General features: G+C 42.4%; 1 protein-coding gene across 3 annotated transcripts in view; it reads left to right on the forward strand.

Moving 5' to 3' along the window:
• ank3a (ankyrin 3a) overlaps positions 1-26,988 on the forward strand; it is a 93,845-nt gene extending 66,857 nt beyond the window's left edge. For all 3 annotated transcript variants that reach the window (XM_071480258.1, XM_071480260.1, XM_071480259.1), the window contains 21 exons: positions 113-337; positions 491-645; positions 993-1,204; positions 1,455-1,662; positions 2,026-2,122; positions 3,587-3,815; positions 3,958-4,083; positions 4,302-4,421; positions 4,962-4,988; positions 6,455-6,536; positions 7,815-15,077; positions 15,958-16,032; positions 16,437-16,568; positions 16,990-17,133; positions 19,568-21,059; positions 21,229-21,391; positions 21,744-21,824; positions 22,220-22,303; positions 22,431-22,544; positions 23,697-23,788; positions 24,933-26,988. In XM_071480258.1, coding sequence (XP_071336359.1) covers positions 113-337; positions 491-645; positions 993-1,204; positions 1,455-1,662; positions 2,026-2,122; positions 3,587-3,815; positions 3,958-4,083; positions 4,302-4,421; positions 4,962-4,988; positions 6,455-6,536; positions 7,815-15,077; positions 15,958-16,032; positions 16,437-16,568; positions 16,990-17,133; positions 19,568-21,059; positions 21,229-21,391; positions 21,744-21,824; positions 22,220-22,303; positions 22,431-22,544; positions 23,697-23,768 — 11,101 coding nt within the window. In that variant the 3' untranslated portion in view covers positions 23,769-23,788; positions 24,933-26,988. The remainder of the gene's footprint in view (positions 1-112; positions 338-490; positions 646-992; positions 1,205-1,454; positions 1,663-2,025; positions 2,123-3,586; positions 3,816-3,957; positions 4,084-4,301; positions 4,422-4,961; positions 4,989-6,454; positions 6,537-7,814; positions 15,078-15,957; positions 16,033-16,436; positions 16,569-16,989; positions 17,134-19,567; positions 21,060-21,228; positions 21,392-21,743; positions 21,825-22,219; positions 22,304-22,430; positions 22,545-23,696; positions 23,789-24,932) is intronic.
• Positions 26,989-27,493: the final 505 nt, after the last annotated feature.

The raw sequence follows: 27,493 nt of genomic DNA on the forward strand, positions 1-27,493 counted from the left end.
ATCACAGCATGGGAATCGTCCTCCTCACGTGTGTCCGTGGTATGGCTTCTGTCTATCTTTCCCTCTGTCTGTGTTTCCTCCTCCTCTAACGTTGTTCTCTTTCATCTCGCAGGTTCTTGGTCAGCTTCATGGTGGACGCCCGTGGGGGCTCCATGAGAGGCAGCCGCCACAACGGCATGCGCATCATCATCCCTCCCAGGAAGTGCACGGCGCCCACACGCATCACCTGTCGCCTAGCCAAAAGGCACAAGCTGGCCTACCCACCTCCCATGGTGGAGGGAGAGGGGCTGGTCAGTCGGCTGGTAGAGGTCGGTCCAGCCGGGGCGCAGTTCCTCGGGTAGGTCGCTTGGTGCTTCTTCTCTGCTGTGTTGATTAATTGCTATTTTCTGGCCACTTACATATACAGGGGGTGGTTTCTAATATTGCCTTAAAACATCATGACTCAGAGAATGGTTATGGCTGGTTTATTGTCCTCTCTTTTCTCTTTCAGTCCCGTGATTGTGGAGATCCCTCATTTTGGTTCCATGCGGGGGAAAGAGAGGGAGCTGATTGTGTTGAGGAGTGACAATGGTGATACGTGGAAGGAGCACCAGTCTGATGCCAGATCAGAAGACCTTGCTGACCTGCTCACTGGGATGGATGAAGGTAACAGAAAGCTTATTCAGTACAGCCCAACTTTAATCAACAAGACTGCAAAGACAGTTTGTTAGTCCACAGTATTAAGGTGAACTGAACCAATCAGGAAAACCTATACTACATGACCCAGGGCTATGTCATCTGGTGACCTAGATAATCTGATTTTCACTCCAGAAGCATTTTTTCTCTTTTTTATTCAAGCTGTTTAGCCTATTTAGTGTCCCCTTTTTTAAAACACCATACCTCAACAGTATCTAACATTTAAATGCATTTAAAGTCAGACTTCTTGAGGAAAAGACAACACTGATTAAATGTTGCTTAAAATTATATTTCTGAAGTACTGTTCTCTGCCACAGAGCTGGACAGCCCTGCTGAGTTGGAGAAGAAGCGCATTTGCCGCATCGTCACCAGAGATTTTCCTCAGTATTTTGCTGTGGTGTCACGGATAAAGCAGGAGTCTAACCACATGGGCCCTGATGGAGGCGTTCTGTCCAGCACCACTGTGCCCATGGTCCAGGCGTCATTCCCACAGGGGGCGCTCACCAAGAGGATTCGTGTTGGCCTGCAGGTACAGCAAGACTCCTTTGATCAGCTCTAATTGAATCTGTTTCATGACGTGGCTTTTTTGTCCACAGATGTATTATTTATGAATACCTCACCTATTTTTGGTTGACTATTTGAGTCTGCCTGACATGCCTGGTCCAGTTGTTTTTATAGAAAGTTCAGGAAAGGTTTTAAGTGAGCATTTTTCAAAGTTTAATAAATAAACATTGAGTTTGCATCTTTGTACATTTTTGTCATCCTGTATTCCTGTGTAGGCCCAGCCTGTACCGGATGACATGGTGAGGGCAGTCCTCGGCAACAGAGCCACCTTCAGCCCCATCGTCACTGTAGAGCCCAGGAGGAGGAAGTTCCACAAGCCGATCACAATGACCATCCCTGTCCCACCTAGATCGGCAGAAGGCCATCCCAGTGGCCACCGAGGCGACTCTGCACCCTGCCTTCGTCTGCTGTGCAGCATCACAGGTAAGTCCATCCTCAGATCACTACAACATTAAAAAACCGTAGGGGTACATCCATCCAAATTGCCCCTGCAGGGACTAGCTTTGAGTTTAGTTTGACAGTCACTGTATGCTTAGATGCGAATATATGCTATTTGTGGCACCAGACATAGCTGTTCATCCATTTGTTGTGCATGAAACAGAGTCAGTGACTCAGAATCACTGAATCGAAGCTGTGGGCACATCAGGCCTACTTTGATGTCAAAGGCCACCGGTCGATAGAGGGAAGATGAAGAAGTGAGAAGATAAAAGGATGCGGACTATGAAAGCTAAAGCACTGGCTCGGCTGGAAAGGCAGTGAATTCATCTTTTGTCCCGTTTCACACAGGAGGGACGTCCCCTGCCCAGTGGGAGGACATCACAGGGACCACACCACTGTCCTTTGTAACTGACTGTGTCTCCTTCACCACAAATGTGTCGGCCAGGTGAGACACACACACACAGTGCACAAACATACCAGGCACCTCGCAGACCACAGTGGGAGATAATAAATACAGTGAAGGGAGTGAAGTATTTTTAATGCTATAAAATTAAATAGCTAATATCTATGTCTCAATATATGTAGAGCTTTGAATGTATTGTCGAGCCCTTAAGCCAATTACCAAAGTTTGACTGCTATAGCAAAACAGGTGACTTAGAGGACACTTCACAAATATAAACATTTACTGCTTTTCTCTGTTTTTTCTGAATATCTGCAGTTTCTTGAATGTTGGTCAAGATTAAACAATTAATTGATTAATCAAAAATAATTAGTAGTGCAGTAAATAAAATATTAATGCAAGAACTTACCATATATAGATAAAATTGGCCCAAACTTTTCAATTTGGATTAATGAGGTACTTTATTGATCTATTTGGCTCACTGTTGTGTCCTCATAAAAAAAAGTGAAGTCTCTGTCTTGTTTCCCTTATTCTATTTGTAGGTTATGCAGAAAAACATTTTCCATTAGTTAGAAATTAAGTGGGCTGTGGTTGGTGATCAAAAGAGAATTAATCTTCGATAATTTTGATAATAAATTAAGTCAGTTCAGTTTTTATTGGTCTTACAAGACACCAGGCATATTGTGTGGTCATTTTCACTGTTTTCTGTTTATGGACCGAATGATTAATTGAGAAAATAATTGACAAATGAATCAATAAAAAAGTAGTTAGTTGCTGCCCTGTCATTCTATCACAGCCAGTAGATATCTGAGCAGGTGCAGTGCAGTTGATAGTGAATCCTAAAATCGATACTATATTTGAATCCACAGACATCTGCTCTGAACATCCATTTATTCTCCTGATTTCAGCATCTTTTTTTCCACCATTCCTTTTTCTTTCACTACTACAAAGCGAGTTCCCCCCTTGTGTGACTCTACATGTTTTTGGCCAAATTTAACCTATTTATTGAGTTGATTAAGTGACTTGACAGTAGATTCTTTTCTCTACTGCTGACGTTCTCTTTAGTATTTAATTATAAATTTTTCTCTGTGGCCCTGTATCCCGACAGGGTTACACTTCCATACACATTTACTCAAGTAGCACAATGTCACGTCAGCAACATATTGTTGAGGCGTGCCTAGTTATAAGACTGAGAAGCTGACCTCAGTCAGTGATCCTCCTGTCATCTTAACTAGATTGAGATCATGTGGCAAGTATGCAGCTTGATATTAACAGAGCACCCTTTGTTGATTTTTACACAGCTGTCATGTGCTTGTGTTCACCCCTCAGAGAAATGACCCAGCTGGTTTGATTTTACTATTTAAATTATTGATTATTTCACTTACACAACAGTGTTGCAGCCCTACGAAAGGTTTGATAGAAAAATGGCTTAAATGTCCAGTGAAGAGTTTCACGTTTTCTCCTCTCCTCTTGTCTCCTCTCCTCTTTCCTCCGATCTCTCCTCCACAGGTTCTGGCTCGCAGACTGTCACCAGATTCCTGAGACGGTGAGTCTAGCGTCTCAGTTATACCGGGAGCTGATCTGCGTGCCGTACCTGGCCAAGTTTGTGGTGTTCGCCAAGATGAACGACGCTATTGAGGCTCGGCTGCGCTGCTTCTGCATGACAGACGACAAGGTGGACAAGACTCTTGAGCAGCAGGAGAACTTTGAGGAAGTGGCCCGGAGCAAGGATATTGAGGTGGGGTTGTAGACTTGCACTGTACTGCAGTAAGAGTGTGTCATTGGATTTTCATATGCAAAACAACATTGGTTTCATCAACCTCATCTGCAGAATGTGTTTAAGCTGTGATACTAGATTTTTGGTCAATGGACTCCTACAGGTTCTCGAGGGCAAGCCTATCCATGTGGATTGCTATGGCAACCTGTCCCCTCTCAACAAAAGTGGCCAGCAGTTGGTTTTTAACTTCTACTCCTTCAAGGAAAACAGACTCCCTTTCAACGTGAAGGTATGCCATTTATCCCTGCTATCACCCCCTCTCTCTCTTTCTGCAAGTATTTACTGTGCATGTTGTTCACTCTGACCTAATTTGTAAATGTGCCTTGCTGATTAAATTATGTCAGAAACGATCATCCTCTTCTAATTAGCTAACATTCATAATGATAACAGTTTATTTTTGCTGTTGTTTGTATGGTCAGCTCGTGATCTTTTGGCTATCTTCTACAGATCAGAGACATGGGCCAGGAGCCATGTGGCCGCCTCTCCTTCCTGAGAGAGCCAAAAACTAAGGGCCTTCCACAGACTGCCATATGCAATTTGAATATCACACTGCCAACCCACAAGAAGGTAGGATCACCATGTTTGAATAGTTCATCCTTATAGGCCATACCATTTCATCTACATGTAAATTACATTGAAGAGACAGAAAGCAGTGTTGTCCCGACATCAATAGAATCCACTGAGGTTCATTTAGTGCAGAAGTGACTGCCTGCTGCTTGTGTCTTTTATTGGTGTTAAAGCCTGTGCCAGTCATAAGACCCCACAACGTACACATGCAGCCACACATGCACATCATGCTTTGTTGTATTGCTTGGCTCACTGTGGGTACATAAGAATTATGCAAAAAAAAAACAAAAACAAACTTCTCATTTGTTTGTTGTGGTGTTGATTGATCACAAGAAACTGTAATTATTTTTGCTTTTCCTTTTGTTATTTTGCTGTTTATTTTTTATTAATCTCATAGATTTTTTCTGATGCCTTTTGTTGTTTTTGCTGCTCCATTTTCATCCCCTGACTTTGATTTCCACCTCCCCGCTCACTATAACTTCCCTGCTCTCCATTGTGTCATCTTTCTCCTCTCCTGCAATGCATCTTGGAATACCACAGGATATGGAGTCTGATCCTGATGATGAGGTAAACAGATTCTTCATCATCACATGGAACTGCTTCTTCTTTGTCGTCTTTTCCTTTTGCTTTACTGCAGATGCTGAAGTAAATATGGGTGTTGCAAATATTTTGTCTCTGTACAGCACCTGCGCGTGAAAGATGCTTCTGACTGCACGTTTTTTTTACACAGCTACGTCATTGCTGAAGTGACCCCATGTAGTGCATGAGTGGAAATGGCAATTGTTTTAATCAGCTAGGATTTATTTATTGTTGTCTTCATCCCAAGTCCAGTGGAGCCAATTACTGTGCCACTCCTCGGCTTGTTTTTCATCTCTATCTTCCTTTACATACATATTCAACAGGAATTCACCATATCTCCATCCTTCCTATTAACTCGAGCGTTTCATACAGGACTATGGTATCTCTTGTAAGCTAAAGATGAAACCCTAACTCTTATCATTTGTCCACTTAGTCATTGTTTTGTTGTATTTGGGGTTTCCCTTCTTCACCCGTCTCCTTGGCTTGTGTGTTACTCAAGAACACTAACAATCCGAGCTGCATGCCAAAATATTTACAAGAGAGTTTAATAAAAGGGAGATATGGCTGTTTTTATGTTTGAGTATTTGTATAATGAGTGGATTACATACAGTAATCCACTCATGGATATCAATGTTGATATAGTACAATTCAGCAACTAGATTATTAAATCCAGATTATGTTTAAGGCAGCATTTAGGTAAACGACAGTCAGACAGATGATATGGTAAGTTTTCCAAAAGACTATAGTCCTATTTTCAAAAACCAACATTGTTTGTCTGAGAGGGACACAAGCTTCGGTCACTGGAATGAGAGAGAGACATATTAGACCCGCATTCAACATGCCAACCTCTACACCCTTATTTTCGCCTTGATACATAAAGGGCACTCAATTATCTGCAAAGGCACTGAATGTACTGTACATACAGAATTTTCCAGTATGAACGTAATTCCTGCAGACTTGGCTGAATATGTGTCACTGTCCTAAAATTTTAATTGACACAACTGCTACTATTAATGTCATTTTAATTAGGTGTACCATGTCACAACATTGAAGACAATCTAAGGACGTTATCTCCATGATAGCAGGAAATTTGCTTAATCAGTTAGTTTACCAAGGTGGAAGTTGAATTTTGCCCACTTACTGTTGTAGGCTGCAAAGTTAAAGCACATTTTGTCTGTAGTTATTTCCTTGCAATGACATTGAGAAATGCAATGAGTGAAGAGATGCAGAGAAACAGTCCATTACTCTCCAGAGGAGACACTATAGTACGCCTGCAGCGCCTCCCTGTGACGGTACTAACAGCATGTACTGATTCACTAAAAACTGAAACTATCCCTGCAATCTAAGTTAACAAGTTAACATTATAATTTAGACCTAATTCTGAAAGATTAGAGATACACTTCACCATATTTTTTATGTTAAAGCGTCTTTTGTTCTTTTTTTGTTTGTTCCAGACTGAAAAGCCAGAACGACGTCATACCTTTGCCTCCTTAGCTTTGCGTAAGCGCTACAGCTATTTGACCGACCCAGCAGCGAGTGAGTTTCCCATTTTTACTTTAATGCAAATTTTAATTGATTTTATATATTTATGTACATTTAATCAGTTTTAGAATCTCAGGGTCCCTTTATACTTTCTGTCATATGACCTTAGTATAGAAGGAGATCTGACAAGACATGCTCATCAATCATTTATTCTCTTCACCTTACACATACTCTTTGATCATTTGTCATTCATCAAACATTTGCATGGTTTACTGTGTGTTACGCTTTGCTTACCCACCCCATGTTGACAAAAAAGTGTTACTGTTACATTATTTTACATTTGTGAAAAGACTGGGAATCAATGTCTGTCTGTTCATTTATCATTTGAACAAAATTGTTTCAATTCATGTTGAATAAAAATAATTTTTTGAATTGTTCTCATTCTTTTAGAGGCCATTTCACTCTTATTGGCTTTATGATTGTGTGCGGCTGTGTATATAATGTGGTAACAGGTTGCACTTTATAGTAACGTAACTTGATTTCCCCTACATTGAGACTATGCTAGAGTATATTGGTATAAATTTCCATGCAAGTATAATATATTCTTGGCACAGTTTTCATACTGCACTTTGTATTATCAGGACACAGAAGTTGTACAAATTCTGTGTTTTGTTTTATTATTCCAGCCTTGTCCATCTGAGTCTTATATGAAAACAAAATGTTGTTAACAATTGAACAGTGATGCCAATTTTTTGTATCTTTTTTGTAAAGTGCAACCTAATTTTATTTTAAGTCATGACCAACAAGTACAGTGATATTTTTTTATTAATGGTATACACTCGTGGGGTCATCTCTGGCATTGGAAATGAACCAAATGAAAGGATAACCACCTGTCAATAAAACATGTACAGTAAAAGGCACTGTTGCAAGGAGGCAAATAGATTAACCACATCAAAAGTCAATGGAATTTTTTTGTTGTTGTTGTTATCATGTCATTTTCTTTCACCTTTACCATATATCAAGATTTTTTTTGTTCCTATACGCACTCCATTCTTTATCAGATATATTTTGCCATTAGTCACTGATTTTAGACCATCACTTTTCATATCATCCTGGATTTTGAACAGGGGCATTTCTTACATTTCATTTTGACAAAAAGTCTCCCTGTTTCAACTGTTATGTTATTTTAAACTTCTGTCTTGCTGCTGTAAATAATCCTGTTTCTGACTGACTCAAATTTCTCTTTCTGGTTTTTATGTTTTATTTAAAATTATTTTACGTTACATTTTATGTTTACTTCCTTATTGCTTTTGGTTTAAATTATTGTTGAAGAAACAACTGATCGAAGCTCGCCGAGAACACAGCCTTCTAGCTACCCTCACAAACCTGTCTTTTCAACGAGATCTTATCAGGCGTGGTCGCCTGTTCCTGTCGCCGTCCCTGGCCAAGCCAAGTCTGGGTTTGGCTCCCTCTCCAGTTCGTCATCCAACACACCCTCTGCCTCTCCATTAAAGTCTGTCTGGTCCATCAACTCTGCCTCCCCAATCAAGACCAACATCCCTGGATCACCTGCCTCTTCTGTTAAGTCAGTTAGTGACATGGCCTCTCCCATTCGATCATACAGAACCATCTCCTCTCCTATAAAAACTGTAGTCCAACAAGCCCAGTACCCAACCCAGGTCTCCCCTAGTCCTTTGGCCTCACCAGGGAAGAGTGCCCCAGACCCTCTATCTATGAAAGGACTGGCGGCATTATCTGCTAGGACCTCTCCAATAACTGCCTCTGGAGGAGGAAACACTCTTCTTGAGAGAACATCTATAGGCATGACCCCACCAACCTCTCCCAAATCATCTCTGAGTATGTTCAGTTCACCCCTACCATACAAGAATGTCATGGGGGGCTCTAGTGGCACAACATCTTCCTCCTCACCCATAAAAACAGTCCCTGGTCTCTCCTCTGTGCGTTCCTTTGCTTCAGACGTGACTGGCCCTGCAAGAAACCTGTTCTCATCTCTTTCATCACCGATAAAATCCAACACGTCTCCAAGTGCTGCGGCTCTGATCAATGGAACTGTGTCACCTACACAGTACCGCTCTTCATCCCCAACATCTCTTCTCACCAGCAGTCTGCAAGAGAGAATACAAGCAACCACCAATGCTGCAACTACAAGTGTCAATGCAGCCTTTGATGAGGTTGAAAAAACATTTAATTCTTGTTCTGCAGGCTATGGCACCTTGAAGTCCTTGTCCTCTTCTGCATCCTCCTCATATCAGTCCATGAGATCTTCAGCTTCTAGTTCCCTTTATGCCTCTCTAAGATCCCCTCCTAATGTCACTACTGCTGTAACGTCCAGTACAATGACTGTTCCAGTGTACTCTGTTATTAATGTGCTGCCAGAGCCCCAGTTTAAAAAGTTACCTGAGGTGTCCAAGTCAGCTGCTGCCCTCCTGTCCCCACGGAAGACAATGCCTGCCGAGGTGAATGCTCAGTTGCAGTCTACCTTTGCTAGAACTCTTTCCCCTATCAAAGCCCCTCTTTTTTCTGCTGGCCTGAAATCAAATACCACATCACCACTGTCATCAAGCCAAGAGATTCTGAAGGATGTAGCTGAAATGAAAGAGGACTTGATACGAATGTCAGCCATTTTGCAGACAGACCCAAATTCAACAGCCAATAAAGGATTTCAGTCTGATTCTCCCAAAGAGGCTAAGATAGAGGATGAGGAGCCATATAGGATTGTGGAGAAAGTAAAACAAGATTTGGTAAAAGTGAGTGAAATACTTACGAAAGATGCTGTGAAGGATGGTAGGGTTTCCCTGGCAAGGGGTTCTTTGGATGACATACACTTCTCAAAAGTACAAGTTGAACAACCACCAAGCAACTGGAGCTATCCACCAAGATATGAGACAGTGGTTCCTCAAGCCAAATCAAAAACAATACCAGATAGAGATTTCAATCTTTCAAAAGTGGTTGACTACCTGGCAAATGATGTTGGCAGCAGCTCTTTCTCCAAAATGCATGACACAAAGCATAAAGCAGATGAGGGCAAGAGAGAAGGAGAGGGCAAGGAGAAGCAGAAACGCGTCCTAAAACCCACCATAGCAGTTCAAGAGCATAAGCTCAAAATGCCCCCAACAAACATGCGCTCTTCAACCTCAGACAAAGAGATCAGCAAAGTAGCAGATGCGCTTTTTGGAGCAGACACTGTGCTGGAATCCCCTGATGATATCTCACATGAACAGGATAAAAGCCCCCTCTCAGACAGTGGCTTTGAGACCAGGAGTGAAAGGACACCCTCTGCCCCTCAGAGTGCAGAAGGAATGGGCCCCAAGGCCCTTTTTCAGGATATCCCAGTTCCACCAGTGATCACTGAGACTAGGACTGAGGTTGTCCATGTCATCAGGAGCTATGAGCCCCCAGAGGATAACAAACAACTTGCAATGGAGGATGTACATCCTGTCAGATATATTGACTCCGATTCTAAAGGGCATCTAAATCAAGCTACATCAACTCCCGAACAGAATAAATGCTATTCAATAAAAGTCAGCCCTGATGAGGATCCAATGGGAAAAGGGATGAGAGTAAAGGAAGAGACTCACATCACTACCACCACCAGGATGGTGTACCACAAACCGCCTGGCAAAGACGCAGCATCTGAGAGGTGTGAAGAAACAATGTCTGTGCATGACATAATGAAGGCGTTTCAGTCAGGCAAGGACCCTTCTAGAGAACTGGCTGGACTGTTTGAACACAAGTCTGGCAATGAGGAAACATCACAAAGAGTCCTCGAGGACATCAACTCCAAACCAAAGGTTGAAAGAATAATTGAGGTTCATATTGAAAAAGGCAATAAAACAGAACCAACAGAGGTCATCATCAGAGAAACAAAAAACCATGCAGAGAAGGAAATGTATTACTACCCAGGGAATAGACAGGAAGAAGAGGAGCCTGAGGAATCACTTCCAGTGTACCTTGACTCCCCCAGAGTGAACACACCCATGTCACAAGAGGAAGACAGTCGCCCCAGTTCAGCCCAGCTCATGGCAGATGACTCTTACAAAACACTAAAGTTACTTAGCCAGCAATCTGTAGAATACAATGAGGATGAATCATCAGAACTTAGGGGAGAATCTTATAATTTTGCAGAGAAAATGCTACTCTCTGAGAAATTTGACCAGTCTCATTCTGACACAGAGGAATATCTGAGAGATAGGTCTCGATTCCACTCACCAGACAGAAGCAGTCATAGTGAGGGAAGATTAGTTGGGCCAAGGACAGAGTATGTCTTCAGGTCGCCAAGAAATGTGTTTGACAAATCTGGAAGAATGGCCAGTGTTGATGATAATTTTGATAAACTGACACTTTTGCAGTATTCTTCTGAGCCTGGTAGCCCAAAGCAATCGGTTTGGATGCGTGTGTCAGATGACACACAGAGTAAGGATAGAGAACAGCTTATGTATGAGGACAGAGTGGACAGGACTGTAAAGGAGGCAGAGGAAAAACTCAGTGAGGTATCTCAGTTTTTTCGTGACAAAACAGAACAGCTCAACGATGAGCTCTCATCTCCAGAGAAGAAATCTCGCAGACCAGACTTCAGAGAATCGCGATCAGGGCCAAGCTCTACGCACAGCAGTCCAGAGAGGTCAGCTTACAGGAATGGGGGTAGTGGGGAAGAGTGGAGCAGAGAGAGGCTTAGAGACAGGTTCAGCTCCAGTGACAGGAAATGTGCCAGCTTACCCAGCAGTCCAGAGAGGAGAGTACTGCTGCAGTACAGTGATACAGACCCAAGAAAACAAGGAGATGGTAAATCACAGGGAAGCACAGGTGAAGGCTCTAAACCATTTCAAATGTCTTCTTCCAAAGTGAGTGCAGTGAGGCTGAAGTTTGAGCAGGAGGCTCAGAGGCAAGATAGGACTCCTCCGGGTGGCCAAAATTCAAATCCTCCTATTAGGAAACTCCAGGAAAGTAAGCTACCTGTGTATCAGGTGTTTGCTGGTTCAAACGTTCCAAAAACACCAGACAGTCCAGGAAACCAGAGGAGATGTTTAGATAGTGAATCAAATAAATTCTCACCCAAGCATGAGACCAGTGGAAAAGATCAGGAGGAGAAAAAGTTATTCAAAACATGGGAGAGCCAAGGGTATGGGAGCTATAAACCCCAGTCTCCCAAACTATCTCATTCTTTAATCCATGATTCTATGAAAGATGGCAATAATAGTGATTCCCAAAGACAGGAGACAACAAAGAAGATAATCTACACAGAATTTGTTGTTCGAGAAAGCCCCAATAGCAATGATAGTCTAAAAAAAAACTCGGAATCACAAATTCCTGTTAGAAAGCCATCTAATTTCTCAGAAAATAACAAATCCACCCCTCTAAAATTAGATGCCTCTGTTGAACCATATGAGAAGGTAGGGTCTCATATACCTACTATAGCTAGTAATAGGTTATACAGTAGCTCTGAATCCAACAAGTCTACTCGTGGATCATCAGTAGAAAAATCCACAGACTCATCAGATGGTAGCCAGTCAAACATAGTGTGCAATGGTGTTGATAGCAACCAAGTAGAGTATTTGGATCAAGTAACTCCTGTAGTTGTCACAGAGGGTTTCAAAGATATTAAACCCTTACCTGTGTATGTTAGCATCCAAGTAGGAAAGCAGTATGAGAAAGAAACAGCCTCGGGGCAGCTGGGAACGTACAAAAAGATAGTAAGCCATGAGAGTAGGACAGTGCATGAGACTAGGGGTGCCTTTTACACTGTCAAACAAAAGCAGTCTCCATCTCCTCAAGGAAGTCCAGAAGATGACACTCTAGAACAAGTGACTTTCATGGACAGCTCTGGGAAAAGTCCTGTTACCCCTGAGACCCCCAGCTCAGAGGAAGTGAGTCTGACCTCAAGAACACCGGACTCTGTAATAGGCTTCATGCCTGGCATGCCAAGTCCTATTGCAGAGGAGTCTGAGGAGGAAGATGGAAAGACGTTCATCTACAAGGAGCCCTTGAAGGAAAAATCTAAGCCAGCTTCCTCAGAGAATCACAGTAAAAAACAGGATATAGAGAGACATAAGTCAAAGGAGAAAAGAGTGGCTTACATAGAGTTTCCACCTCCTCCTCCTTTAGAGACAGAGCAGTCTGACCCCGAGAAAAGAGGGTCGTGTGCTTCTTCTGAGGCAGAGACAGAGATGATGGAGGTGAACCTCCAAGAGGAACATGATAGGCACCTCTTAGCTGAGCCAATCATCAGGGTACAGCCTCCATCCCCTATTCCCCCTGGAGCTGATAACAGCGACTCAAGTGATGATGAGTCTGTCTTCCATCCCATCCCCATCAAAAGGTACACCTTCAAAATGAAAGAGGAGGGAGAGAAACACCCAAAAAACAAACGATCAGAGAAAAATGGAAATAATAAGGAGTCTGGGATCAATGGTGTAGTAAAGGGGGAAGATGCTGACTTTGAACAAAATGGAAATGACCAGTCAATCACTGACTGTTCTATAGCAACCACTGCTGAGTTCTCCCATGACACAGATGCAACTGAAATAGACTCTTTAGATGGGTATGACCTTCAGGATGAGGATGACGGACTGAGCGAGGATCCTAAAACATCAAGCCTGTCTAATGATGGAAAAACGACTGATCGCTCATTTAGTCAGTCCAAGCTCGAAGTTATAGAGGAAGAGAAATGCGAAGAAGTGGGGGATAATGGAAAGACTAAAACCAGCACATCTTCAGCAAAAAGCAGTGGAGATGAAAAAGATTATACCCTCGAAGGAAGACATCCAGATAGGCAGGGCTTTGGAGAAAACTACTTTGCCTACCAACTTGAAGAGGAACTGAATTCAACATTTAAAACTGTTGCCACCAAAGGCCTGGACTTTGACCCCTGGTCCACCAAAGGGGGTGATAATGAGGGAGTTTTTGAGTCGAAAACAAGAGAGGAGGATCCCAAGCCCTTTGGTTTGTCGGTGGAAGACAAATCACAGGCTACAACACCTGACACAACCCCCGCTCGAACACCGACTGATGAGAGCACACCGACTAGTGAGCCTAACCCCTTCCCTTTCCATGAAGGGAAGATGTTTGAGATGACCCGCAGTGGTGCTATTGACATGAGCAAGCGGGACTTTGTTGAAGAGAGGCTTCAGTTTTTCCAGATTGGTGAGCATTCCTCTGACCCTAAAACAGGGGAGAAGGGGAGAGGGGGCAAGATCCTGGGGGTAATTTCCTCTCAGTCAAAAACAGGGGATGGGAAGGTGAAGGTTATAGATACTACCACAGACAGCAGCACTACACCAACAACACCAGCAGCAACAACAGCAAAATGCAGCCCTGCACAGCCTGGCAGTGACACTGGCTGTACCGGTACTGATGCTCCCTCCTGTGAAGCCATAGCTGAGACCGCCTCCTCATGTACAATCACAGCCTCTAAGGTTGATCCTAAATTACGAACTCCTATTAAGATGGGCATAGCTGCCTCTATAACTGTGAAAAAAGACTCAGGGGATCTCACAGATTGTAAAGCTGAGATGTCAGAGGGTCAGATAGTGCCAGAATACATCAGTATAGAGGGTCAGTGTACAGAGAGTCAGTCTAGCAGACACACTGAGCCCAACTTAGACAGAAGAGATTACCCTTCTGAAAACAGCAACAACAACAATAACCTTGAGTCCTCAAGTGTTCAGGCCAACTACATTCAGTGTGGTAGTGTGGTGTTTAATTTGCAGTCCTCCTCTGAGCCCACGCTTCAAAAAGCTAGCAGGATAGAAACACTGTGTTTTAGGGATTTAGAGAGAGAGGATGTACACAACAGCAATCAGGTGCAGGACCAGAAAAGTGAAACAGTTAAAGAAAGTGAAGTAAAGCAGCCCAAGTCGAGGCTTCCAGTTAAAGCATCAGGGTGGTCATTTCACACACAGGGAACAGCCATAGGCAAACAGAAGCCCAAACAAGCAGTAACAGTTGAGGTCAGGAAAAGAGGAGAGCCAGCCATAGCCAAAGTAGAGCCCAGGTCTAGAATACCTATCAAGGATGTTAAAAAGAGCAGCTCCACTGCTGCAGCTAGCTCTCTTGTTTCAGTTCGGGTTACCTCACAGCCAAAAAGGGCATTGGACTCAGAGAGAACAGCCATACAGTTGCCCTCAAGGCTCCCACTGAAGGACAGGCATCAGGTCAGCAATGTCACAAATGAGGGAGCATGTAGACAGGACAGACAGGAAAACCCTAGTGAAATTTGTAAGCGCACCATCGAATACTTTAAAGACATTAGCGGGGAGACGCTAAAGTTGGTGGACCGCCTGTCAGACGAGGAGAAAAAGACGCAGACAGAGCAGTCGGAGGAAGACAGCACCTCCCGGAGCACCTCTCTGTCGGACGCCTCCCAGCCTTCCCAGCCCTCCCAGCCCTCCCGCTCATCCAGGTCTGGTAGAGGTTCGAGGGCTGAGGCCGGGGCCGCGTCCGTAAGGGCAAAGGTGGCGACGACGGACAGGGCCTCCGGCAGTGAGAGGAGCAGGAGGAGTAGGCGGACTGGTGGGAAGGAGGGCAGTCAGGGACTCACAGGGTCTCGAGCGCCTCCCATCGCGGAGATCAAGCCTAGTTTGTAAAACTTTCACACTATGTTTAAAATACATCTATATATTTATATATTTCACTTTTAGTTGCATGACATCGTTGTGATCGTTAAATGGATTGACTGGAATGCCTGTGGCGTGTTTACATATTCAGAACAGTAGCTGTCATTTAAATTTCTTTTTTTGTCATTGATGTACTGTGTACTGTATTGTCCTTGTTGCAAGAATCTCTTTCCTCTGTTCCCCTCTTTCAACCCTTTTTAAACCCCCGTTTGGTAGAGTGAGCATGCCAGTAGTAGTGACTGGTCCACTGGCACAACCAGTCCCTTGTTTGACAACTCCCTGGTCTGTCTGTCTGTCTGTCTGTGCGGGGTGGCTACCACGTTATTGTAGTAGTTTCTTCTTACAGAATTTTTCATGTTTTCAATTGTCTTTTAAACTAACTAGTGTTGGCAAAGAACACATAAATGCGTCTTCGCATGTCAACATTTTAGATTCTAACATAGACCTTTCCACCCTAGATTTGTAGAACTATGAGTCTGTTGTTGAGAGTCATGTTTTGCTTTGTTTTGTGTGATTCTCATGACAGTTACTGCTTGCTTAGAGGTTACATACCACAAACAGTCACAGAACACCACTTAAACTGTGAACATATTTAAGTTGCCCATAATGTCTCTCTAGTGTGAAATATCCTTTTCTTGCCATCCTCGGGAAATAAATGAACCTAGATTACTGCTATTTTACAGTATTATACTAACTACTAACCTTGATTAATGTTGTTAATTTTGAAGAATAGGTGGCCAGAAAAGGAAAAATATGTACATGTTTATTTTTCTCTTAGATTAGTATATAGGGGGAGAGGAATGTGAATGATATTGATAAGTCATTATCCTCTTTCTTCCCAGGTCCCCAAAGTCCTTGCGAGCGAACAGACTTGCGTATGGCTATCGTTGCGGATCACCTGGGACTCAGTTGGACAGGTGCGACACATTCTAAATTACCCTGACTCTCAGTTCTCTTGTGCCTGTGTTGCTTTCTTTCTCATTCTCAGATCCTGTCATTTACTGCCATCTTCAGGCTAACAAGATATCCTACAAAGGACTATTAATGTTACATGTAGCCTGAAAAGAAGGGGCTAAAGATCATTTAATGAGGACAAAAAAATATCTCCCTCTTACAGAAAAGTGATGAAATTAGTGATGAGGCACTTGAAGTTATAAAGTGTCTTATCACAGGATTTTAATGATTTTGAAATAAATATATTTATATCGTAATGTCTGTGTAATTTGTGTGTTTGCATGCTGAATAAAATGACATACAATTAAATACTGTACATTAAAGTAAGAATATTTATGTCTGAGTTGCTGTTGATGTCCCATCACAGAGTTGGCTCGGGAGATGAACTTCACAGTGGATGAGATCAACCACATCAGATTAGAGAACCCCAACTCTCTGACAGCACAGAGCTTCATGCTACTTAAGAAATGGGTCAGTCGGGAAGGGAAAAACGCCACAAGTAAGACTATTTTTATATCTAAAAATGTTGTTTTTTCTCTCCATTTCTCCTCTCTGTCTGTGTTTCTGTCCCTTTCTCTTTTCAGTCTTTCTGTTTTTGATTTAAGGCAGAAGATTAAGACGCAAGTTTAATTTATGCTAGTTTCAAGTTTACTTTACAAACACCTGTGTAGTCCATCTTAGTCTGAGTACTTTCCCTGTGTTCCTGTCTATCTTCCTCACTTCCTTTTTGTCTATCTTTTAATCACTCTCATCTCTCACTTGTTCAGACATCAAAACACCCAATATTGCACATATTTTTTTAAATATATTTTGTTTTCCTTAGTAAAACATTGGGAGAAGCAGTTTTGTTTAAATTTACAATCCTTTTTTAATATTTTCTCAGGTGACTCAATACATTTTTTTTTTCTTTTCTGCCACAGCGGATGCCTTAACTACAGTGCTGACCAAAGTCAATCGGATGGATATTGTGACTTTACTGGAGGGGCCAATATTTGACTATGGTAACATTTCAGGCACGAGATGTTTTGCCGATGATAACGCTGTTTTCCGGGATCAGGCTGATGGTAAAGTTTAGCTCTGTCTAGCTGACCTCTTACCTCTCCCTGCTACCTTTTTTGTTGTGCCAGTGCATGGATCACATGCAAATAGTCCTTGTGCAAATCTCTAGAGAAACTGATTTACAGTCAGATTTGGATTTTGTTTGGACAACTGGCTCCTGCTTTTTCCCAAATGCGTTCCGTATTTTCATGTTTTACAGTTTATATGCCAATTAAGTAATTGTATTGTACTTTGAGCCATTTTGTTTTTCAGTTTAAATTATAATCAAGTTTTTAATAGCACTTTAACACATTGATATGAATTGGCTTATATTAAGTCAACCATCATTTTTTATTTAAAATCAAGTCTTGCTCAGAGTAAATACTCCGCGACAAATCACAATAGTGTGTCCAGTTGTCACAAATGATCAATATCCACTATTAAAATCCCATTCTAAGTGCATGCTGCATACTGCATACTTCTTTAAACATTTTTCAATTATGTCTGACTTGAGTAGAAATTATATAATCCTGTAGAGTCTGCTTTCCTCTCTTCGTTTAGTTTAGTTCTCCTAGTTCTCCTCCAGTTCCTCTGAGCCTTCCTTGGATAGATGAGAGAATCTCTTCCTCTGTGAAACCAGAATGCCTCCTCCTCCTCCTCCTGTTCCTCCTGCCTCCCATCACCACCCCACAGCAGTACCCACTGCTGATAACAGCACATAACAGCTCTTAACACGTTAAGAGTCATAGTTGCTGATATCTACATGTGCCCTCTACTTATCCATGCCTCACCTACCTCCTCCTCCACATATCCCTCATTCATGTTATTCATTCATTGTATTGTGCAAGCATGTTTCAAATTAAACCATCTTTCATGTATTCTTTTTCCCTCTTTCTCCAATGCACTTTTTATCTCTTCTGCATGTCTTACCTTATCCCTGTCCCATAGTTTGCGTGATTATACCCTTAACTCCCCGAAGCAATGAAGCTGCCTTCATCCTGCAGACACCCAGCCCCATCTTTCCAACACAGACCCCAACACCCCCACCCACTCCCCTTTCACCTACTGCAGCACTTCACTGCCGTCCCTTTGCCTCACGCCGCTCTCCGAGTTATGAGTCCTCCATTTCGCTCAAAGACTTGGCACCTCCAGCACAATTTGAGCCTTCACGGTTCAATTTCCTCTCCCCTCCTTCCCCATGCCCCATCCCTCAGTGCCCCCCTGCTGACCCTCGTCAATCCCCTGCCTTCCCTTTCTCGCCCCACCCATCCTCCCCGATCCCACTCATCACCTCACCTTTACCTTTGTCTCCTGCTGCTAACTCTTCATCAATCATTCCTTCCTTGGCTACCTCTGTCCCATCCTCTCCCACCTCTGTCCCAACCTCCCCCACCTTCACCATGCCCACCCCAATCCCTTCACAGTTATCAACCTCTGACCTGTCCTGTCATGCGACTATCCCCTCTAAACCTGCAACCGCACCCACCAACCTCACCCTCGAACCCTCCTCTACGGTCCCTGACCTATCTGAACCCATCACCATACCTGTTTCGCCCATCCCCTCCTCACCTTTAGGTAGGACTTCACCTTCTGTCACCGCCTCTACAAGCAGAGAGTCTTTAGTGACGCAGCTGGCCTCCTCCTCCTCCCGCCCTGTCTCCCCACTTTCCTTGTCTGCTCTTCCTCCCCTCTCTCCCTCTGCGTCCCGTTGTCCGAGCCCCAGTCCTTCTTCCCCTCCCCTCCGCTCTCTGTCCCCCTGTCCTTCTTGCCAGTGCACTTGTGCGCCCTCCATCCCTCCACCTCCCACTCGAACTCCTATTGACCCTTCCACAATGGAAATATTCATTTAGCATACTCTGTCCTTTATCTTGCTCCTTCTCCTCCCCTATTCCTTCCCACATCTCTCATCTGTCAACTATCTCATGTGAGCATGTAACAGAACACCCTGGCAAATATGAATATCTAGAATTCATCTTATCCCACGCTACATGATTAATATGGCCTTATGTCACTAATTAAATGTGTCCCACTTTCAATGTCTTACCTCACCACAGCTGTTGAATGAACACTCACTAAAAATCTGAACAACTACTGATAAACATGACATTGCTTTTGAATATACTTCTTTATATAGCTTTAATATTTCATTATGTTTTTAATTTGTGTTCAATATGGCATTTTCAAAAATATACAGTAAAATGTATTGTATGTATTTATATTATATTTTACTGCATATGTTTGAGGTTGGTTTAGTCCCACTGCCATTATACAGTTGCTGCTGACATATCACCATCTCAGCTAGTGGTTGTCTGGCTACATGCTTTGCTCTTCAATCTCTGTGCCATTGTCAGCTCATGCGGCGTATGTGTTAGGGTGTGTGTGTTTTTCGGTGGGTTATATTCTTTTGTGGCATGCTTTAGTGTGTGTATGTCTCTACATTTGTCATCCTGTCACCTGCAGATTATCAGAGCATTCTAGCGGAGCTGCAGTCCCCTGCTGCACTGCACTCTGACCCCTACTTCCTGGAGCCCGAACTCCCCATCACCCCCAATCCTTCCCTTGCTCACCATCAACCAGAGCCTGACACCCCTTTGCTGGGCGACTCCCAGCCTCAGCCCTTGCCCTGGAGCTCGGAGATAGAGCCAGGTAGTGGAGAGCCAGACAGCCCTCCTAGGAGCCCCCCCAGACCCTGTGAGCTTGCCCTGTCCTTCCCAGCATTTGAACTCCCTGATCCTGTTCCTTCTAAGGTCAGAAAGCCCCACATCGCTCTGAACGACCAGCTGCTTTTGAGTGAGGAGGAGGACAAGTCTTGTCATGAAATGGAGCTGAGCTACAAGCCCAGGTCACACTCCTTCCCCGCAATGTGTGAGTTAGACATTGACATGGCTTACTCCACATCCTCCCCTACGCTGTCATCAGTATCATCTATAACCCCTTCCTCGCCGGACAGAGCACAAATGGGAGATGCAGGAGTGCAGATGGGTGCCCCCAATGGGGTGCAGGAGGATGTAGGTTTGAAAGGAGGTGAAAAGGAAGTGATAGAAGAAATAGAAAAGGTTGTTGAGATGGTTGCAACAGAGGTAGCAGAGGGAAATGGATTAGTGGAAAAGTGGGTCGAGCAGGACCTGATTAAAAATGTGGAAAGAAAATGTGCGTTGATAACAAAAGATAGGTCTAAGTTGGCAGAGGAAAATAGCCTTTTACCGGAACAGAAGGAGGGGTCTGCAGAGGAGGAGAAAGATGTGATAAATGAGCAGCATGTCCTTGTTCAAGATGGAAAGAAGGGGACAGCTTGTGAGGTGGAGGAGGTGGAGGAGGTGAGAGATGTGGAGAATCTGTCCGAGGAACAGCATAATCTGATAGAAATTTGGCATGAAGTGGGAAAAGATTGTACCACAATAGAAGCAGTGACTGTCGAAGAGGGTACTGATAAAAAAACAGAGGCACAAAAGGTGTATGGGGGCAGTGAGGAAAGGGTCTACGAGGGTGACAGAGTGGATGACCCAGATGGAGAACTGCTGTTTAAGGATGAAGAAGGGCTGTGTGTCAGTGAAAGAGATATTTACGAGACATCAGAACAAGACCAGGCGGCCGAGGACCAGGCTGTTGCTCGTCTCTCCCCTCAAGCCTGGGTTGAGGCACTTGGAGAACTTCAGTCCAGTGAGTCTGGATCCAATGAGGAAGAGGAGGAGGGACACAGAGACAGACAAATCACCGAAGAGACACTAGGATCTCTGTTGGAGGAGGTGAAGGAAGAACAAGGCTCAGAGGAGAAGGAGGAGGACAAAGAGATGGCCGAGGCCAGCGTTCAGGAGAGTCTTGATCAGGTTGAACAGACAGAAAAAGACATGTGTTCACTTTCAGGTTGGCACAGTGATTCATCTAGCGTCAATGTGGAACCACCAACGCCAGGCCGCAGTGTCAGCTCAGACCTGCTTGACAGACGGGAAAGGTAAGTCTCTTAAGTCCCCCAGAATTACGACAATGTCTCACCAGGGTGAATTTGAAATCTACTTTTTTCCTTGTGCGTCCTTCTCAGAAATCTTCTCAGGTTATGTTATTTTCAGCTCTTTATGGTATCATGTAACTACAGTCCTAACTCTTTGTTTCTTACCCAACAGCCAAGAGAACTCTAGTGACTCCATCACGTCCTCGTCACGGGGCGAATCAGGGAGGTCCCGACAGAACGGGGACAGCTCAAAGCACTCACCTCAGGACGGCTCCTCTGAGTCATCGAATGGCAGAAAAGAAGAAGGAGCACTATTGTCAGAGAAGAAAGTCCAGGTAATGTTACTAGTAATAATAATAGTAAAGACCCTAAATAGTAGTTACAACAATGTAGAATATCCTCTTTATTTTCTGTATCTACTAAAGTACTATACTGCATTCTGATTCTGTTATTGCAGGTGAAATGCTTATATCCTATGATATAAGTTGTGCTAAAGAAACAAACTTCAGTGTTTGATTCCAGGTTTCTCTTTTTTTGATCCAGCCAACCATGGATTTGAAGTAGGCCTGCATAAAGGACACCAATAAAATGTCTCAGCTAACTAATTCTCTCTTCTACACATGTGCTTCTCTCTCCTCCGGACTCCCTCCACGTGTTTGTGTAATGACCTTATAATACCTTTCTCAGCAGCGGGTTAGTGTAGATTCTGGTTCAGAGGAAGAACAGACTGTAACCACCAGAATCTTCAGACGCCGTCTCATTTTAAAGGTACCCTGAAAGCCTGGAGCAGAAGCTGGGCTGGGCCTTTGGTTTGGTTTAGTTTGGTTTGGTTTGGTTTGGTTTGGCTTGGTTTGGTTTGGCTTGGTTTAGACTAGTCAGTCTGGTGTGAATCATAGTAGTTGTGCTTAGTTACTGATAATTCTTCTCTCTTTCTAAGTGTGGATGTGTGCACATATCTATGTATGCATAGATATGTTTGAGTGCGAGCGCTACTGTGCCTGTCACAGTTCATGGTTGAAGACTAACCTAGTGTTCAGCTTCTTTCTGACCTGGATGTCTGTCTCTCTTGAGGTGCTGTTTCAGTGTGGTGGTGGTGAAGGATTGTTTCATTAGTTATGAATCTTATGAGCCTTTATTTATGTCCTAACCACAAATGCTTGCAGGGAGAAGAAGCAAAGAATATCCCAGGCGAGTCTGTTACAGAGGAACACTATATGGACCGAGATGGTAACCTCATCAGTAGAAAAGTAATGTACTACTTCATTTCTACTTCCCATACAGCTCTGAAATAAAACCTACCACACGGAGAGATGTTTTTACAAAAGCAGATCAGATATTTTTCTTCCTTTGTCGACATCCTTCTGCCTTGGTCAGGTAATCAGGAAGGTTATTCGGAGGGTTTCTACTCCCACACCAGAAAACCAAGGAGGTGACAGGTGGCACCGAGACCTTCAGCACAGTCCCATTCTGCAGGAAGACGGGTCTGAGGTTGGCATGGAGATACCTAACCGTGTTCCTGGGTTCAAAGTCTAATTTGGATGGGAGGCCTGGGATGTTTTTATCCTCCTGTCAGAAAACATCAGCATGTGGGAGGTTCACAACTAATACAGACGTTTGGCTTAAAGCTGCAAGAGTGTATGTTTAAAAGCACCAATTTTACCATCCAAAAACACAAAGTGAAGCTGCAACAGTTAAGAACATTGTATCTTATCTTAATGAAAAATGTACATTTATGAGCAATCTCTTCAGTCCTGTGAGACCCACCAGCAGATCCATCATTAGACAGTAATAGTCTCTGGCGAAACACTGTTAAACCTTACAGTATTTTATGACTAATATTTCTAATGATTTCAAATATATGATGATGACTTGAACATATATATATATATATATATATATGCAGTTTATTTAGGGGAATGTTGAGAGTGAAATGGGGGTTAAAAGAGGTTTAGAAAGAAAACAGCACAGTTTACTGACGCCACATGTTATTTCTAGGTATCGAAGACCTCAGAGTTACATATCAATGCTCTTTAAGTGCAGCTTTAAGTCAAACAACTAATTCAAAAATGGAATCAGTTAGATCTGATCATGTTTATATCCAGCGGTGCAGGTGAATTTTTGATTAACACTGGATTAGTTGGTTTGGGAAAACTGTCCTCATTATCTCTCTTCTGGCCAAAAATGCCGCCATTTGAAGTGCAACCTGGCATTTTGTGTTTTGACATTGTGTGGTGTCTATTGTGTTTGCATAACAAAGGGGATGCTGACTATGCTCCTCCTGACTGTGTGGTTTTAATGGTGTTTTTAAGTGTTTAACTGATTAGTCAACAGTATGACTAATGAGTGCCAAGACTGTTGTGAAAATACAGCCTGCTTCTTTTCTTTCGAACACTTTCCATAATAATATCATTTTTCTTCTTCCAGGTATCTGGTTGGTGTGTGGTTTGGGTCATAATTATATTCCTAACAATAAAGATACTACTAACATTTGCTAGTTTCAGATTCCTACAGTGTGTTTACTTCCTCCTTTGTCTCACTTTGCTGTTTCAGGCTTGTGTGCTGGTTTGCAAACTTGTTTTCCTCCTATGAGAATAAAATTATTTCATGACTCAACTATATTTCTCTGTGTGTGTTTTCTAGCAAGGCGACGTTTCAAGGAATAGCAGGCGAAAGGATGACAGAAGGTCAGGAGATAAGAAGTTCCACTCATAGGGATGGTTGTGCTCTACCAGGTACGGTATCTTACTGCCTCTGTGTAACACAATCAGCTCCTGTCTTGTTAGTTGTTCTTTTCTTTAATACATCCAGTGCTACTTTAGATAGGACTTGACTCTATTAGCTGTATTCTCTTCTCTACTCAGTCAGTGCATTGCAGTCAATGACTCTCTCCTTATAAGAAATAATCCAATCCTTTGGGAAATATGGTCATTCTCTTTCTTCATTTGTTTTCTTGAATCTCTCCAAAGTTCAAACATAGAGACTGCATGATTATCAATGAGCTTTAGAGGTGCTGGTAATTCTATTATTATTATTTTTTTTTTACCTTGGCCAGCTGTTTTCTTGTGCTCCCACTCTATATGCTAAGCTAGTTGCCTTCTGGCTTCGGCTCTCTATCTAATACACACATGAGAGCGGTTTTGATTTTCTCATCTAACTATGGGCAAGAAAACAAATAAGGGTGTTTTCCAAAATGTCAAACTATTCCTGAAATCCACCCCTCCTCAGATAGTTGCTCTTTCCCACAGACTCCAAAGGGCTGACGATCCTCTGGCAACATTTCTGCCCTCCAAGTTCACTGAGTGTGTGTGAATAGGGGACAGTTACAAAGGAAACAGGGCTGATGGGCGGCACACACCTCAGCATTATGTTGCCCCACTGTTACCCTCCATGCCTGTTTTTGTTCACTAAATCCCCAACTCGTAACAGCATTGTAGCATCCAAAAAAGAGTTTGTTATCCCACTGGCCAGACTGTTAATCCCCACTGCTGTTCACCCGTATGTTATGTTTGCAGTGAATCATTCCATCTGTACAAAACTGACTGAGAAATAATATGGCACTGCTGTGAAGCCTGGCAAAGAGTTTCTATGGTAACAGAGGTCACCATAACAACCCACAGACCATCAGGTCTTGTTAACATGTCATTTTGTGAGATCACAGTATTTTTTTTTTTTTTTTTTTTGCTGCTTAAAAAGTGTTTTCACATCGAAATATGGTCATTTATGAGAGGGAGGTTACACCCTGAATTAAATTTAAATTGAGATAATATTTTCCCGTAAAAATAATGTGCATTTTTAGATATAAGGAAATGTATGGCATTCGGCATCAGTTGCATTAAATGTGCTTTAATATGTGATGTACTGTTTTGTGTCTTGCAGATGTACAGGAACTGAGTTAGATGTGTCAGAGGGCTGAAGAGCTGCAGTGTGAGGCCTTCAGGCAAGGGTCCAGCCTGCAACTGTCTGCTTCAAACAAATGGTTTTCGTGTGAGAGGACTCGACCCTCCTGACTTGCGCATGAGCATGAAAAACTCACTTCCTGTCAATCAAAAAGACCCAGGAGGTTCTCACTCTCTGACTGCGGTGGACTCGTGGACAGTGATTCTGCTTCCTGTTTTGTGTGAGACAATACGTGCCATCGGTCCACTGGTGATGTGAGAGCCTTTTGAGGAGCATCGTTTGTTGCGGAAACGAAAAAGACTCCGTTACTGACAACCACACAGGTGCAACTGTGACCAAAGATGGCACAAGAGCTCAGTCCACACGGTGGATGGAAAGAAAGAAGTAGACACAATACCACAAAAAAAATCTAATGGAACACTTCTGATTCAACTTCAACACTCGCCTTATGGTTTTTTCTTGAACCCATTATTGTCAGGATGTAAATTGTTTTGGGATTTTTTTTTTTTTTCTTCCTTTTTAAAACTTAAACTAACACGAAAGCTTTTCTCTGTATATAAAATTACAATGTGTAAAATTCTTAAAAAAGGGTAAGTTACAGGTTGAGAACGCACTGAGGAGAGTAACCTTTTCAAGTGCTTTCAAAATTTATTGAAACGGTTCCACTTTTAAAGATTTGAGTGTAACTTCACAGGTTCTTGTATAATTAATTATTAGAGCAGGTATAATGTTTGTACATGAAAAAAAGCTGGTTTGATTTTAACAGAAGAAATTTCCAGAAAATCAAATTTCAGTAATTCCCAAAGTGGGAGTGGATCTAATCCTGCAAAAAAGCAGCCTTTCAGAGTACTCATATTTTCATGCATGCTGTTCACATTATTTTAAGTACAATTTTTACAAGTTTGCAAACACTGTATTCAAAGGACAAATAAAAACCCTTTATCTGTGTACACATATAGCCCAAACATTTGTCACCGATTTTATATTTTAAATTGAAAAAGGATACCATTAAAGCATTTATCATGATGGGGTGAGAATGAAAAAAAGTTCTATAGCTTCTCGAGGGTGTGATGTCTTGTCTGTGTATGTAAAACCGGAGGGCAGCTTCTGCTACGAGAACGAAATAATCTGAATGTAAATGCTAGTAGGCTGGCTCGCTGTAAAATTATAACTGTATTGTGCGTATTGGCTATAAGGTGTAGGAGTCTCTGTACACTGTTAGACTGTTTGTAATCATTTTAGCAGTGTGTCAATTTGGTTTTCTAACGGCTGCTGTGGTATTAAAGGAAAACTGGGGCATTTCATTTTGGATTTTTTGGTGAAGTATTTCCTTAATTTAAATCCTACTCACATTAAGGACACATAAAGACATTATTTGATTGTAGCTCTAAATAGCATATTGTATGACAAAAACACTGGATGGTCAAAAACAATTATTTAAGCATTAAATAAATTGTGTTTAACTCTGAAACTGTGTGATCTTTTTAGGCTTGAGAGTCTGTATATGCAGTGTCGAATAGAATTGTTTTCACTAGCTCATTGGCAAAATTTTACTTTACATAAGGAATTATCTTTGTATTGGTTTTCATTAGATGCCCATGTAGTTCAAGTGTGGTGTTCTACTGGTGCGATGGCTCAGTATGCTGATGTCTATGCTGTGGACATGAAAACTATGTAACTTTTTTTTTGGTGTGGGGTGGGGTGGGGGGGTTAAAGAAAGTCAGGTAGGGTGCTGTACCACATCCCCTTATACTACAATGTCAATCAAGGGGTAGAGGATCCTTTGATATGGTTGAACTATCAATTTTGTCAATTTTGTTTGATATGTGTTTTCACCTGAGCAGATTTTTTGATGTACAATTCTTACTAACAGCGTGAAGCCATTGAAATGTAACTATTCTAGCACTTTGGTTATTCAAGGTCTTTTAGAGGCTATAGCAGCAATGATGCCACCACAAATGTTTCAGACGTCTTTAAAAAAAATCAACCTAAAAATAAAAAAAATAAATAAAAATGCATTGATTTCGCAGTACAATTGTTTCTGTTCTTGTCTTTGTGTCCTTGAACATTGTTTTATTATGTAAGTCATGTAATGTTAGCAGGGTAGTTATGTCATGAGGGACACTGTCCTTCAACTGGAGTTATGTGCTTCTTATTCACCAAAGAGTACTTGAGAAGGAATCTCCAGGGCAGCTTGTTTACATGCTTGAACTGCCTTGTGGGGCCAGGCGACAGGAGTTCATAATGAGGATATGGCTGATTTCTGTTGAATAAGTAGTTAGTGATAAACTGGAAAAGTTATTTCACTGAAGTCCCACCAAGTCCTGTCTCTCATGATGCTCAGTGTGGCTTATTTACATCACATTGCCTACTTTAAGTGGATTTTTTTATGCAGATGATGATTAATTTTTAATAATTGTAGTACTAGTTACTAATATAAATATTAGAGGTGCAGTGCAATCAAGCATGGTAGTTTGGTGGAATAAAATTGGGAAATGCTCTCCTACCCACTGAGTATTTATCATACATAGCAAATCTTG

Source organism: Trachinotus anak, unplaced genomic scaffold (assembly GCF_046630095.1).
Source record: "Trachinotus anak isolate AG129_WGS33_773 ecotype Australia unplaced genomic scaffold, CSIRO_AGI_Tana_v1 ptg000007l, whole genome shotgun sequence".
Taxonomy (NCBI): domain Eukaryota; kingdom Metazoa; phylum Chordata; class Actinopteri; order Carangiformes; family Carangidae; genus Trachinotus; species Trachinotus anak.